The sequence below is a fragment of the Bidens hawaiensis genome, unplaced genomic scaffold, assembly GCF_021521415.1.
Source record: "Bidens hawaiensis isolate Kalapana, Puna unplaced genomic scaffold, B.hawaiensis_p1.1 tig00015706_1, whole genome shotgun sequence".
Classification (NCBI taxonomy): domain Eukaryota; kingdom Viridiplantae; phylum Streptophyta; class Magnoliopsida; order Asterales; family Asteraceae; genus Bidens; species Bidens hawaiensis.
In genome coordinates this window covers 192079-208037 of record NW_027492402.1, presented here as the reverse complement: position 1 = coordinate 208037, position 15959 = coordinate 192079, and the positions used below count along the sequence as shown (strand labels likewise).

General features: G+C 37.3%; 2 protein-coding genes across 2 annotated transcripts; one reads left to right on the top strand and one right to left on the bottom strand.

Annotated features, from left to right (window-relative positions):
* Positions 1 to 5428: 5428 nt before the first annotated feature.
* Positions 5429 to 7380, top strand: LOC143549629 (serine/threonine receptor-like kinase NFP). Its single transcript, XM_077040491.1, has one exon. The coding sequence runs from the start codon at positions 5519 to 5521 to the stop codon at positions 7370 to 7372; it is 1854 nt and encodes a 617-aa protein (XP_076896606.1). The 5' UTR covers positions 5429 to 5518; the 3' UTR covers positions 7373 to 7380.
* Positions 7381 to 7981: 601 nt separating this feature from the next.
* On the bottom strand, positions 7982 to 13038 carry LOC143549652 (calcium uniporter protein 3, mitochondrial-like). Its single transcript, XM_077040512.1, has 2 exons — positions 12462 to 13038; positions 7982 to 8702 (listed from the first exon to the last, which is right to left on the bottom strand). Exons 1-2 carry the CDS (start codon positions 12954 to 12956, stop codon positions 8241 to 8243), a joined length of 957 nt encoding a protein of 318 aa, XP_076896627.1. The 5' UTR covers positions 12957 to 13038; the 3' UTR covers positions 7982 to 8240.
* Positions 13039 to 15959: the final 2921 nt, after the last annotated feature.

Genomic DNA, 15959 nt, shown 5'->3' with positions numbered 1-15959 from the left:
AACTGGTTAACCTACAACTATAGATACATTATTAATATGTAAATGTGTGAATATAATCAATTCTTAAAATTAATTAAACGTCACAAGACATGCATTTATAAGAGAGATGAGTATGAGAGCTACATCTTCTATTTCTAGAATATTGGTCATATCGTATGTCATCTTATTTTGTAGATTGACATTTGACACATCATATTGCTAATTTGCTATAACTCTTCAGTCGTACATCAACTGATACATCAATACAAGAACATTCGTATTGGAGTCTCTACATCCATCGCTATAGTTTAACTGAAACACACACACGCACTTTTCGTTAAGTTCTATTTGCTTAAAACAATATTTATTTTTTCAATTTTAAAGTTCCAAAATACAATAAATAGTTAAAATGTGATGTTTATTCCTCTTTTTTAACATTCTAAAAAGTACATATACAAAGTTTGCCTAGTTGTCCGGCTAGCAATCAGGTTCAAGTATTTAGGATCGTTTGTACAGAGTGACAGGGATATTGGCAATGATGTATCCCATCTCGTTTAAGCAGATTGGTGCAAGTGGAGAACGGCAATCGAAGTATTGTGTAATAAAATATTCCTAACAAGATTAAAGTGAAATTATATAGAGTTGTAGTGTGACTAAGTTATAGGAACTGATTGTTGGGTCATCAAGATAACGCAAACATGAAAGCTATACGTAGCAGAGACGAGGATGTTGAGGCATATGATTTGCTAGACTTACACATCTCTAAAGACATGATCAGGATATGATTTCTTGAAAACGTTGTCTTAACTTTATGGACTTTTTGGGTAGATGATAGATATAAATTAGATTTGTGTAGGCGTTTATCTTTACATATACTTTTGTTTGCCTTATCATGAGCATCATTTGTTTGGGTACGTAGACCTTATAAGTTCTAAGGGTGTATGTGAGCACTTACATAGGTGTTACTTGTTAGTGCTTATATTGTTATAAGATTCTCATAGTTCTCTATTTAAAATTGATTACGTATTTAAGACACTATTGTATTTAGTCTATAATTAAATAAGTACTTTATAACTAATAAACATATTATTTGTATTTTAAAATGGGAGGAAAGAAGTGGATAAGGCAACATCATCGTGTAGTTTGATTTAGACATCGCATAAGAAGCAAACGAGCAACAAAACAAAACTAAAGACAAAAAAATAGTAAGATAAAAAAAAGTTGGAAAGAGTTTATTTATACGTGTACTTGTTACTTTGTTTTCTAACAATTCATATAGAGAAATATTAAAATAATCTAAAAACTTGTTAAAATTGCATGTTTAATTCATGTTATATTTTTAGATTTCTTCATTTATCTATGGATCATGTTATGTCTTGTCATACTAAATCAGATTATTTTATATCATATTCCATTATAACATATCGTATCATATATATATATATATAATATCATATATTGTATCGCGCCATGGTATAGCCATATCATGTTTTAACCACACATACTATGCATGTCCTGCATACATGCCATGTCAATTATGGATGAGCTCGATACTAACACTAGTGCCAAAGTTAATAATCCCAAAAATCATCAAAACAGGGTATTGGTACCGAAAATGCTCGATACGATATCGTACCAAAAATATCGATCCTGAAAAACGGTAAAGGTTGGTACGTAATTGATGCCGAAAAATACCCGGAAGGTACTGGTACCCGGTACCATTCGCTCCCTAATACCAACCATACTCATACTACGTTATTTCATACCACATCACACCATATCTTATCATTTCCCTTCATACCATGCCACTCCATGTCTTGTCATATCATACCATACCATAATATGTATATGTATATGTATATATATATAGCAAATTATAAGGGTAAAGTTAAAATACAAACGGAGACAAAAATGAGAATTGTGAGAAGGATTTGTGACAACACAAAAAATCCCTTAAAAATAAATTCAAAAAATTAACAAAAAAATCATAACTCAAAATATAAATAAAAAACTAAAAAAACTAAAAAACTAAAATGTTTCTGACATCATTCCCGTTCAAAAAAAATATAAAAAAGTACAAAAAAAATTGCCGAAAAGATACAATGCCAAGATCAACGAAAATGAACAAAAGACACAATTATAACTAAAAATACACGATTGATCGCAAAATATAACACAATGCCGAACAAAATATAACACAATGTTGAGTAATATAACACAGTATAAAGAAAAAAAGACACAATGTAAAGGCTAAAAGACACAATCAATTACCGAAAATAAACACAAAACACAATGATAAACAAAAAGACACGACTTTTTTCTCTTACCATTGTGTTTTTTTATGAGAACGGGAAAGACGGCGGAAACATTTTTGTGTTTTTATTTTTTTCGTTTTTTTATTAAATATTGAGTTATGATTTATTTATTTATTTTTAATTTTTTGAAGATATTTTAGTGTGACTGTTAATCATTCTCATTCTTTTCATTTTTTTTTCTCTTTTAGAATAAATTAAACCCCATTTATTAAATATGGATTACTCTATAAAATAGTAACCAACTTTGAAAGTTGTTCCAATTAGGTCACTGATAAAAACTTTTGTTCCAATCAGGTCACTGAACTTTCATTTTTGTTCCAATCATAAATATTTTACCTGGATAGCAGGTAATCTAGGTTTTCTTTTTTAATTTGTCAATGTTTTTACGTTGCATAATAACTTTTAAATGTTGCGAAAATTAGTAAAAATGCGAAATATAATTTTAAAATTCCGAAAATTTGCAAAAAAAAGTTCGGAAAATTGAGGTTCGGGTTAGAACGGGTCAAGGTCGAAACGGGCCAAAATGGCGGGTCAATTTTTTTTAACCAGCGATTCAGCGTGTTTTTAACACGTTACAGCTTGTTTTAACAGCAAAAGCTCGTTTAAGCGATTTTTTCAGTTCGTTTCAACACCTAACAGCTCGTTTAAGCGATTTTTCAATTCGTTTCAGCACCTAACAGCTCGTTTAAGCGATTTTTCAGTTCGTTTCAGCACCTAACAGCTCGTTTAAGCGATTTTTCATTTCGTTTCAGCACCTAACAGCTCGTTTAAGCGATTTTTCAGTTCGTTTCAGCATCTAACAGCTCGTTTAAGCGATTTTTCAGTTCGTTTCAGCACATAACAGCTGGTTTAAGCGATTTTTCAGTTCGTTTCAGCACCTAATTGCTTAAACGGGCTGTTAGGTGCTGAAACAAACTGAAAAATCGCTTAAACGAGCTGTTAAGTGCTGAAACGAACTAAAAAATCTCTTAAACGAGCTGTTAAGTGTTGAAACGAACTGAAAAATCGCTTAAACGAGCTGTTAAGTGCTGAAACAAACTGAAAACTCGCTTAAACGAGCTGTTAAGTGCTGAAACGAACTGAAAAATCGCTTAAACGAGCTGGTAAGTGCTGAAACGAACTGAAAAAACGCTTAAACGAGCTGTTAAGTGCTGAAACGAACTTAAAATCGCTTAAACAAGCTGTTAGGTGCTGAAACGAACTTAAAAATCGCTTAAACGAGCTGTAAGGTGCTGAAACAAACTGAAAAATCGCTTAAACGAGCTGTTGGGTGCTGAAACGAACTGCAAAATCACTTAAACGAACTGTTAGATGCTGAAACGAACTTAAAAATCGCTTAAAACGAGTTGTTAGATGCTGAAACGAACTTAAAAATCGCTTAAACGAGCTGTTAGGTGCGGAAATGAACTGAAAAATCGCTTAAACGAGCTATTAGGTGCTGAAACGAACTAAAAAACGAACTAAAAATTGCTTAAACGAGCTGTTAAGTGCTGAAACGAACTAAAAAAATCGTTTAAACGAGCTTTTGCAATTAAAACGAGCTGTAACCCGTTGAAAACGCGCTGATTTGTTGGTTAAAAAAAACCGACCAGAACCCGTTTTGACCCGTTCCGACCTTGACCCGTTCTAACCCAAACCTCAAGTTTCCGAACATTTTTTTGCAAATTTTAGGAATTTTAAAATTATATTTCGCATTTTACTAATTTTCGCAACCTTTAAAAGTTATTATATAAAGTAAAATCATTAAAAAATGTAAAACAAACTTAGATTACCTGCTATCCAGGTAAAATATCTAGGATTGAAACAAAAATGAAAGTTTAGTTACCTGATTGGAACAAAAGTTTTTATCAGTGACCTGATTGGAACAACTTTCAAAGTTGGTTAGTATTCTATGGAGTAATCCCTATTAAATACTATGAAGTAAATGAGTTTGAAATTTGAACGAGAACAATGGGCTCAAAAGTTGGTCCATTAGTTGTGGGTTGTTAATTTGGTTAAGCCCATATATAGTTTCGTAACTTACTTATATCATTCCTTATTTTTCTGAATGGCCAACAAATTTTATTAAAACTCTAGCAAGAAGCTAGAAAACACCTAATACAACCACCAAATACAAACACACCAGTCACAAGCTACTACGTTATAAACGGAAGGTGCACCAAACTTCCCACAAAAACCCTAACATAATTAGGGAACTTGCATCATTCCCTAATTATGCAAAACTTGTTTATATAAGAATTAAGAAACATATCACTTTTGAACCTGGTCAAACCCAAGCCTAACACCGGATTCAAACCCGAGTTCAAACTAGTCAAACCCGACCCTTTCCATCTAAAACCGGACCGGAACCCGACCCAGTTTCACCAAAAACTCGGGTTTGACTTTCTTTGTCCCAACCAGATTCACTTTCAACCAAACCGATTTATGCTAAAAACCCGACTTGTGCACCTCTAACAAAGTGTATTAAGCAGACATGTGACACCTTTTTCACACTTCAAACGTGCAACAATTATTTTTGTAAAAAAAAAACTCCAGGCTTTATGCTTTATACCGTTCCAACTTCCAAGTGATTTTGATTATGCCATTACAAAAAAAAATTTGATTTTGATTCTAATCATACTTGTCGAGTTTTTAGTTTCTTGTTCTTTTACTCCGATTTTCAATTCAAGATCTTCTCTTAATGTTCTTGATATTGTACGTTTGTATGCTGTGTTAGCCTGTCAGCAAGCAGTGAGTATTCAGAGAATTTGGGAACTTATAAATCTACCATACCATTTTCAATCCCATCCGAGTTTTGATTTTTTTTCCTCTTTTCCATGTAAAAACGTGTGTATCTTTTATTTAAGTATTTTACGCGCTGATTTCATAAATCATTTTCATAACTATGCACATGAACTTTTCAAAGATTATTTTTTTTTCTGACTTTAATGATGATTCACTAATTTGAAAGCTTCTAACTAGACAACTTTTGGCTAATATGTTGCAGCTAACATCATATCCTGCCGGCTAAACTTAGATTTAATACTAAAATACATAAATAAACTATACAATTATTGGAAGTATCTTTACTTAAATAATTAACATGTCAAACTTTATGAACAAATTTTATATTAATCCACTTTAAATCATTAATAATCAAGGACTGAAAGCTACATAATACCAGTAATCTTGTCACATTGTCACATAATATTCAAACACTTCACATGTGAAACAACCTCATTCACATGGCACTCTCATTTCTTATGTTCTTAGTTCATTCTGTAATCTTAATCTCGCCAAGTAACGTACATGCAACGCTTGCAGACACGAATTTCACGTGTTCTGCTGACTCACCGCCTTCATGTCTAACCTACCTCACGTACCGCGCAAGGTCACCTTACATGGACCTTGGAAACATATCTGATCTGTTCGGTATCAGTCGGTTAAGTATCGCACAAGCAACCAATCTCACTTCCGAAAATGAAAAAATAGTGCATGATCAGCTTTTGTTGATACCGGTTACTTGCAGCTGCAATAATAATAACCGGTATTTTACTAATGTTACATATGAGATCAAGAAAGGCGATAGCTTTTATGTCGTCGCGACGTCTGTGTTTCAGAATTTGACTAATTATCACGCGGTTGAAGATATGAACCCGTCTCTAAACCCGACGAATTTGACTGTTGGTGAGTCAGTGGTCTTTCCTTTACTATGCAAGTGTCCGAAACAGTTTCAGAATAATATTCACTATCTTATTACATATGTATGGCAACCACAAGATGATATGTTACATGTAAGCTCCATGTTTAACACAAGTTTGAATAATATTAATAACGAAAATAATTTTCGTAACTTCACCGAGGCTGTGTGTCTTCCGGTTATTATACCAGTATCTAAATTACCCGTGTTCTCGCTTTCTACTTCGAGTAAAAGGTCTAAACATATTCAGATAATGTTTATTGTTTTAGGCATATTCGGGTCGGTTTCACTATTTGTTATGTTATGGTTTTTGGTACATAAATACCGTTCGGGTAAAACTAAAATAGTCTTGGCTCGAAAGGAGTCGGCTTTTGAGTTTACCGACTTTCTTTACACGAAAAAAGCCTTAAAACATGAACCGAATGGTTCGAATGTACCTGTGAAGACGAGTCAAGATAAACTGCTAGCAGGGGTGTCAGGTTACTTATGGAAACCGATTATGTATGACAGACAGGAGATAATGGAAGCAACCATGAATTTTAATGACCGGTACAGAATAGGCGGGTCGGTTTACAAAGCCGTGATCCATGGTCAGACATTAGCTGTGAAAAAAACCCGTGATCCAACCGAAGAACTCAAGATTCTGCAAAGAGTAAACCACACAAATTTAGTGAAACTTATGGGGATTTCATCTGACTTTGATGGAAGTTGTTTTCTTGTTTACGAGTATGCTGAAAACGGTTCACTCGATAAATGGTTGTTTCCAAAACCTTTGTTATTATCTTCTCCTTCGTGTTCAGGTCCATTGGTCCATGTTAACCACCTCTCGTGGTCTCAACGGTTGAGTCTAGCGTTAGATATAGCGAACGGGCTTCAATACATGCATGAACACAGTCAACCAAGTATCGCGCATAGGGACCTTAGAACGAGTAATATAGTTCTGGACTCCAAATTCAAGGCCAAAATCGGGAACTTTGCGGCTGCAAGGCCTGCAATAAGCTCCATCATGTTTAAAGTTGACGTTTTTGCGTTCGGGGTGATTTTGTTGGAACTGCTTTCGGGTAAGAAAGCGATGGAAACTCGAGACGATGGAGAGGTTTGTATGTCATGGAAGGAGATAAGAAAGATTATAGAAGTTGATGATAAAAGGGAAGAGAGTTTACAGCTATGGATGGATCCGAATCTCGGTAGCTGTTATAATATTAATGCTGCTATGAGTATGGCTGCATTGGCTAGAGCTTGCACATCAGAGAAGTCTGCAGATAGGCCCGGAATGACAGAAATTGTGTTTAATTTGTCGGTTCTTGTTCAATCGAGTTCTGAAATGTATGAAAGATCTTGGACTTCTGGTTTGGAAACCGAAGATGATCATATGATCACTCCGGTTATAGCCCGTTAAAAGCTGTAAATGTGTGTTTGTTGTAATCCATACACTTGTAAATGCGAAAGAAAACGAAGTACAGAATGAAATAAACGGGCCATGTTCTGGTTGACTTGTTTAATAAATTTTATTAAACGAGTTGTGCTCAAGTTTAAATATTTAACATGTTTAATTAAACATGTCAACGCGTTTAATTAAACAAGTCAACCCTAACCCACCAACCCATTCACGACCCGATTACCTCATTTATTACAAACCGTTTAACAAGTTCACAACTTGATTACAACCTAAATTGTACACGGTACACCCACAATGCTAAAATACATACCCACGCGTCTCTCCATTTCCATAGCTTTAATTCTCGATAACAAAAAGACAAAATAAAAAAAAAGTAAAATGGGTTAGTACCGCCCATGACCATTGTTTGTCTCCACCATCTATAAATTGCCACCGACCAACGGGCCCACAACTGCCTACACCACACACCACCCACCACCACCACCACCACCACCATCACCGCAACTTCCAACATCACCTTGTAGTCGTCAAAACCATCATCACCAGTGCATAATAAAATTATATAGCGGATGAACCGGTTTTGATATTTCTTTTAAAACAATCCAATTTGGCCCGAACCCATTTCACCTAAAACCCGATCTGACTCAAACCTGTCCAACCGTCCAACTTATGAGTCAATTATATTTTTTAAGTTTATTTAAACCCAGTATAATTTTACCAAACCAAAAGAAAAAGGTGAAAAACCATGAACAAAACTTGCCTATCCATGTCAAGTTTACAAAATACCTCTTTCCAATCTAAAGGTCTCAAGAGATAAATATATATTTTTTCAGGGGCCTTAGAATAAATTTCTATTTCATCTATATGTTCAAGCGAATCGACTTTTTAGCACCAAAGTTTCACTCGGCCAGGCCTCGTGACGTGGGTAACAAGCTTTCCTCAACTCGTTATATTTCCCCAAATCAAACCCTTCACGTTTCATCAACTTCTTTTGTTTCGCACCAAACCTGCTTCGGAAAAACCCTTCAAAAGACGGCTCTTTTGCGGTCCTCAAGAAAAAAGCGTATCCACCCATGAAATAGATTGACGTGACATAAAAGCAAATGGGCTCCATCACGTCCCATGAAAGCTCCCAAAATGTGAGCCTCATGAACCCTGCGGTCTGGACCATCAGGTATGCCAGACCGCCCCATAGCTCTCTCTGGACCATTTTTTCCGCCTTGGTGTCGATGGCGGCCTTCCACCGCTCCATCTCTTCCAATTCTTTAACTAGCGAGTTGTGGGTCGCCGGTGAATTTGGGGGCAGCAAGCCATATATGGCTTTCACCACCTGTAATACAAAATTGTTGGTGAAACTAGACTCACCTAACTTCACATTTGACCCTTTTTTTTTAAATTCTTTTTACCCTAATCAAAACTAAGAAGTAACAACCAAAAGATGTAAAGACTCAAGGCGCCTAAATTGGGTTTTCTTTAAAACAGGTTTCAAGTTTGGTCAACAAAGTCAAGAATCGGGTCGAGTCCAGAATCGGATTTTATATAGATATATACAAATCAAGGTTGCTCTTTTCCTGGAACCCAATTTTGACCCCACGCAATTATTAAGTCACCCAAATCCCTTTCCCATATCAAGTTTTCACAAATCCAGCACATATTTGGTATGCCAAATTGCAATACATGCATTACAGGCTGTAACTTATCTGGGTTATTATTATTATTATTATTTTTATGATTTTGAGTATCCTTTATCAGAAATCTCATTTAACCAACCAATACCCTGTGAACAAAAAGAACCGCTAAATGCCTGAAACATAATTTATTTAATTGCATTAAAAATAGAAAACTAGTGAATGTTGGATTTAAAAAAAATTTAAGATACCAATGGTGCTTGGATGTAAATTGGAATTTAAGGGTAACTCTAGAAGTGCTTTTAGGGGGTGTTTGGTATTGCTTATTTTCACTAACTTATAACTTATTAAATTTTTGAAAAGTAATAAGATGTTTGGGATTGCTTATATTGTGAGAGGAAAAGTTTCATAAGTTACAATGTTGTAACTTATTAACTTATTGAAAAGTTATAAGAAGGTAAAATAAGGAATCCCAAACACCCCCTTAGTAAAAGTGATTATTTACTTATGAAATTATTGATCCTTTTATATATAACACAAACCGAACTACATCTGGATAATGGGTAAGCGAGCAACAAGTTGCGCCGCTATCCCCTTTTGAATCGCAAAGCCTATTCTACTAAATATAAATCCTTGGTTCCTCGGGCTCTGCGAGCCACTGTGGACCACCTTCTGCACCCGCTCCAAGAAGCGAACCGCCTCGGGAGCTAGGGATCCAAAAGTGTCGAAGGCAAATGGAATGAACACGTGCTGATTCTCCAAACACAATGTCTCATGCTTAGCAACCTTCCTAGACTCCGCTCTCAAAACCGCCTGTCCCGGTACGAAGCCACTGTCTCTCAGCCCCACCAACACGCATGCTTACCCCCTGCCCAGCCAAACACAAGAACATCCGCAGGACGCAGGGTAGATTTTCCCTCACGCGGATCAGTCAAAAAGTTAACAGGTGCCTCTTTCTTGGCTGAGATCCCGGCACGTTTAAGCACATCCCATAACACATCTCTAACCCAGTCATGACGATACTTGAATCCCGGCAATTCCTTACAGTGGAGGGCATGCTCACCGAATCTATCCAAACAAGCTTTTTTACAAATGGGCATAATTCATCTGGAGGGAAAAGGGGAATCATAAGCCGGTATTTAAGGATGGCTCTGTATTCAACTGCCGACATCCGTTGCCCAAGACCTTCAATGGGCACAACAGTCAAAAAATCCTGGGCATGAGCCCCCTTGAGACAAGTTAAAACTGCCTTTTGTCTCGGGGTCATATCGAATCGCTCCTCCAAATCATGTACGTGTTTACCATAAAGAGCACCCGCCAAGGTTTGTTGAGGTTTCTTGGGGGCGGTCTCCTTATCAGTAAAACCGCCTATATCAAGGTTTGGGAGAGTTGTTCCAATATTACCAAGTGCAAAAGAGTAGTCAGGATCTACCCCCGTAACACCAGCGTTTCGCAGGACGTGGTCTTGCAATTTCCACGACTGAGACCTGGAAGCCACAAATGCATATGCGGAGACATCCTCAGCCGAGAAAATTTCCAAGCCTCCGCAACGCATAGGGAAGGAAGCCAACCTCCACTGGAGGTCCCCAAAATGCGGTCCTCCACACATAACAATATCTTCAATTGCCCCTCCGCAAGCCCGCATCAAAGATGGACACAACCTCTTTGACATGTTCAGGTTGACAGGTCCGGAGCCCAAACACTAACTTAGCAACCCCCATGCACAAGCGTAACAAAAGGAGCTCACTTTGGGGGTCCCCCAGGTCCGGCAGACGTTTCATAAGTTCAACCGCCCTCAAAGCTCTTTTAGTTGCCAAAGACCGAATAAACCCTGCATCCCGACTAACCGCTCCCCCCAAAGAGTTTAACTCCCATCGCAGGCCTGCTAATCTCTCCAGGGAATAAACCCGACACTTTCTTCAAATCATCACATGATGGCTAAAAAACCTCTGTTTTTCGAATATTAAGCCTAAGCCCTAGAGACGCCCCCTCTGAGCGAATAATGCCCAACGCTCTAGCGACCTCCTAAACCTTACCAATAATAGTGTCATCGTCTAAATACCAAGCATGGAAGGGCAAGGGACAGGTCCCCTGCACCCTAAGGATGAGCGGATGAAGGACCAATGCAAAAAGAAGAGGGCCAAGGGGGCCCCCTTGCTGCACCCCAGTAAAAGCCCCGATATGAGTATCCCCCACATATAAACGGGCGGGGCGGGCATATAAAAACTGGACCCATGGGAAGATGGATGGACATATGCAGCTAACTTCCCTGAGAAGGGTCGTCCGATCCACCTCGTTGAAGGCGTTAGAAAAATCAACAGTGAGCATAGCCAGGGACCCGTCAGAATGAAACGCGCTCAAAAATCTGTTAGCACTATGCAATACCGCTTCTGCCCCATTAGGGATCCCAACCCCGAATTGGAAATCCCCTAGATAAGCAGCAACCTTTTTCCCTATTTTACTCATAGCGACTTTCGACACCAATCTTCTCCAAATGGCCCCCACTGCGATGGGTCTAATTCCATTGTCAGGCTTCAACAGGGGGGTCAACGGTGCCGAAGCAATGAACTCCGCTAGAACTTTTGGACAAAGCCCCCTAAGCCACAAGTTGACAAAAATCAGTGATGACCTTTAAGAGCCTGGAAGCGGTCGGAGACCCCTAGCCACAGAAAGCGTCTAAAATATGTTGGGCCCGCATGGTCGGGGGGTCCACCACAGGATGTTTATCAATCAATGCTCTCAAAGTATCCCCCCCGGCAGGCGCGACCCCGGATGAACACAGGACTTTGATCGCCGCTGTGTAATGGCCGTCCGCTACTTATGGCTTTTTCAAAAGTAGTTTTTAAGAAAAGTGTTTGGATTAACTTTCGTGGTTGGAAATACCAAAAAGTATGTAAAATGACCGAAAATGACATTCTTATATATTTACTAGTTTTACAGATAACGTAACGGTGAATATATTTGTAATTTGGTATTTGGTATTTCAAAAACAAAACAACCTAGAAGTGCTATTATGATACCTAAACATGATTATTCGCTTATTTGCTTTTTGAAAAGCAAATGAGTATAATAATCAACTTTGAAAAGCTAAGTCAAATTTCTTTTTTCTAAAAATTCATTTTGAGAAATTGCAGGTAAGATCAAATTTTTATTTTATATATTTTTTCTCCTTGGGAGGAAGATGAATCAAAGTAGTCTCTAGGTCAATCTGTCTCCACCTCAAACAACCCTGTGATAAAAACATAACACAATAATACAAAAAGAACCCATCAGATTTCACTCAATTCTAATAAAATTTATTATTAATAGTGTGTGCAAACTGCAAACCCTAAACCCCCAAATGCTTAGAATTCATTCATTTCTGTAAACACAACAAATAACATGAATAATTGAATAAACCAACCATTTCTTTATATGCGCGTATTAATAATAATAATAATAGAATGATATTAGAAACCAACCTGATCAGGCTTGAGGAACACAATGTTCCCCAACACGATAACCGAACCAGAATCGTCTAACGCTTTCGCTAAATCCAACCCTTGATCTCTGCTCGAGCATCCGTCTACACAGATCTCCACAAACTCGTCATACGTTACGTGGTCTTGAAGACCGCTACTCAATTTGTATTTCAGTTTTTCAATTTGCGAGACCCTAAGAATCTTCTTAGCGTCCGCTACAGAGATCTCCGCTGATGAAGAACGTGTTTGTGTGTGTGTCTCCGCCAGCGGAGATCTCCGAGCCGGATACGTGTTGATGTCCGGAGGTGGAGACAAGACATCGAGACGTATCCGGCTTCTCGTAATGTCCATCTCCTTCAGCCTCTCCAGCACCGGCCGGAATGGGGTGGTGGCGGTGGAGGCTGAAGAGATGCGGCAGTTACGGAGGGTTTGGTGGGAGAAATTGGTGTTGCAGATGTTGAATATACGGTGAATTAGGGTTTGCTTGATCGCCATTGATGATTACTATAATGATGATAAATGACACAAAATGTTATGATGATGATATGCCTTTTATCATGGATTTGATTCGCCGGAGAACGATTGCTCTTTTATAGTGAAAATATTAAGGTGTGAATTGTCTGGAAATTGATGGCCCTTAATTCTTCCATGCTTATTGGTGGGTTAATCTTGATCGTTAAATGCTTAAATCCATTATTATTATTATTACTATTATTATTATTAGTTGTAATCAAGTGCGGATCTCGAGGCCATCCAGGTTTTCGTGTCATCGCGTGTTACGTTAGATAGTTTTGTTGCTGTGGCGACACAACGACTGTCAAGTGACTGTCGGCGATATGGTTTCCGGGATGAACACATAGGTTATAAACTCTGAAGCCAGCGTGTACCCAGTAGAAACAACACAGTGTGGCCAAAGTGAGACAACAAAGCTCTCCAAATTGAGAGTGTGATTGCCTAAATACAAAAAAAAATCCGTTCTGAAAAAAAAATTTACTTAACCATGTAGCATATGTAACAAAACACGTCACATTACGGCGACGCAAAACGACGAGAATTAATGTGGTATTGGTGAAGTATGTTTGGTGCATCGATTAAGTTAAATAAACAAAATTTGTAAACATCCAAAACAATATCGGTATACGTGTAGTTTATGATGGAAGGGTCACAAGTTAGGTCAGAATCAGTTAGTTTGTTACGATACTGATACGAAACCCAAAAATAAGTTATTAAGTGCCCATAATAATGATGAGACACGTATAAATAATGATAAAAATATAACGTTTATAAACAATGTGTATTTATTTGGTATCCGTTAGGTGTGTAGATAACAAAACTGGATCCAAAAATATAATTTTGTCCAATTAACATATTTACAAACAAAACATATCAAGAAAAAATATTAAAATAATCATGAAATTAATAATGGCACCCACGACACTTTTTAAACTAATGTAATAGAAAAGTATTTATGAGAACGTAAATGAGGGGGACAATTTCTAAAATAGTCCTCTAGAAGAAAGAGAAATCTTAAATAGTCTAAAACTTTTTTTCTTTTCAAAATAGTCCTTGCAAATACATCTTCCACGTGAAATTGGTATTCGTGACGTGAAATTTTGCTGACCAGCCACAGAGTGACACGTGTAAAGTTAAAGATAAAGTTTCAGCGAAATCTGTCTTGGGCGATATTTTTGTAGTCAAAATAGTCTTCTGAAAAACCATTGTTTTGGAATGAAAGTTGTCCGTCACGTGAGGTTTTAAACTCATCGGTTTCCACGGTATTTTGAAATTCGTCGCGTCCGACGCATTTCAGGTGAATTTCGTCTCCTACAAGGAATTTCAAAAATGTTGCAAAAAAAAAACGATACTTTTCCAATTAATTTAGTCTTGTTAGATGATTTTCAAAAAAGTTTAAAAAAACGATAATTTCCCAACAAATTTAATCTCCTTAGATGATTTTTATAGAAGTTTTAAAAATATGGCAAATGTTAAAAATGTGGTGGGTGATGGTGGTGGATGATGGCAGTGGGTGATGGTGGTGGTGAATGATGGCGGTGGGTGGTGGTGGTTGATGATGGGGTGGGTAGTGGTGGTGGTGGTTGATGATGGCGGTGAGTGGTGGTGGTTGATGATGGCGGTGGGTGGTGGTGGTGGTGGATGATGACGGTGGGTGGTGGTGGTTGATGATGGCGGTGGGTGGTGGATGATGGCGGTGGGTGGATAAATTTATCTTTTTATAACATCTATTCTTTTTTTGCAAAAACATATAAATTTCATCAAAAGACCATCGAATTACCATACTTTGTAACGAAATCTATCTTTTCTGACAACACGTCTTTTGTAAGGCCCCGAACCCGGTAGCCCTACTTTAGCGTCGGATTTACTCATAAACACAGTCCTTCAAAATCAGAGTTTATTAAAACTTTTCGCGGAATATAAAACATCAATCATTTGTTACAAAACATTAAATCTTTTCTTTGATACCATAACACAAAACTTATATTCAAAACATCTTTACTTCTTTCTTCAGATGCCAGCCGTTCAATCCATGCCGTGTGTCATCCTCATGCTAACCCTATAATCAGCTCACCTGCGTGCATACTAAAAGTCAGCTACGCTGAGTGAGTTCTAGTTAATCAGGCAACGTACAATCTATTCTCATATATTACTTCCCGTATCCGAAGACACATATTACTACCTTAACCTTGTATAAATATCCATAGGAGGATCGTCACGTAATATCTATTAAAAGAACCATTACCATTACCCTACCATATATAATTTCCATAGGAGGAACACTATACTATCCATAGAAGGAACACTTTACTATCCATAAAAGGAACACTATACCTTCCATAAAAGAAACACTATACCTTCCATAAAAGGAACACTATACCTTCCATAAAAGGAACACTATACTTTATTATTTAATATCCATGTAAGGAGCTAGTCACTTCCCTTGACGATACGTGCAATATCCGAAGATCGTTCACGTACCATCAAGCAATCATTCATATATTTCACATTATCCATATAAGGCATACACATAAAATTATATCCTTTCGTTCATACTTTCTTACTTTCTTTAGTATTATCTTACTTTCATATCTTACGTTATAAGGAGCATTACGCCCTACATTCCTCGAGTATTATTAGGGCTCGGTTCCCTTTTCGCAACCATACAACCATACGTTATCATTTCTTTCTTCTATTATCTCTATCATGTTCATACGCATAAACTTACATAACATACTTACCTTATTCTTAATGCTGCGACCTGACAGTACGTGCAATATCCGAAGATCGTTCACGTACCATCAAGCAATCGTTCATACATTTCACATTATCCATATAAGGCATACACTTATCTCTTAGGATAAGTGTATTAACAAACATATTGAGTATGCACACAGCCCCGAAAACATAACACATAAATGGGGCTAGAAACTCACCTGAATTCTGCTTCTTTTTCTGATAGCTGTAAATCCCTTCTCTATCTGA

Excerpts from the sequence above, each read along its gene's own strand:
- LOC143549629 (XM_077040491.1), top strand. The coding sequence starts at position 5,519 with ATGGCACTCTCATTTCTTATGTTCTTAGTTCATTCTGTAATCTTAATC.
- LOC143549652 (XM_077040512.1), bottom strand. The coding sequence starts at position 12,956 with ATGGCGATCAAGCAAACCCTAATTCACCGTATATTCAACATCTGCAAC. Across the intron at positions 8,703-12,461 it reads TGTTCCTCAAGCCTGATCAG|GTGGTGAAAGCCATATATGG; the intron begins GTTGGTTTCTAA and ends TTTGTATTACAG.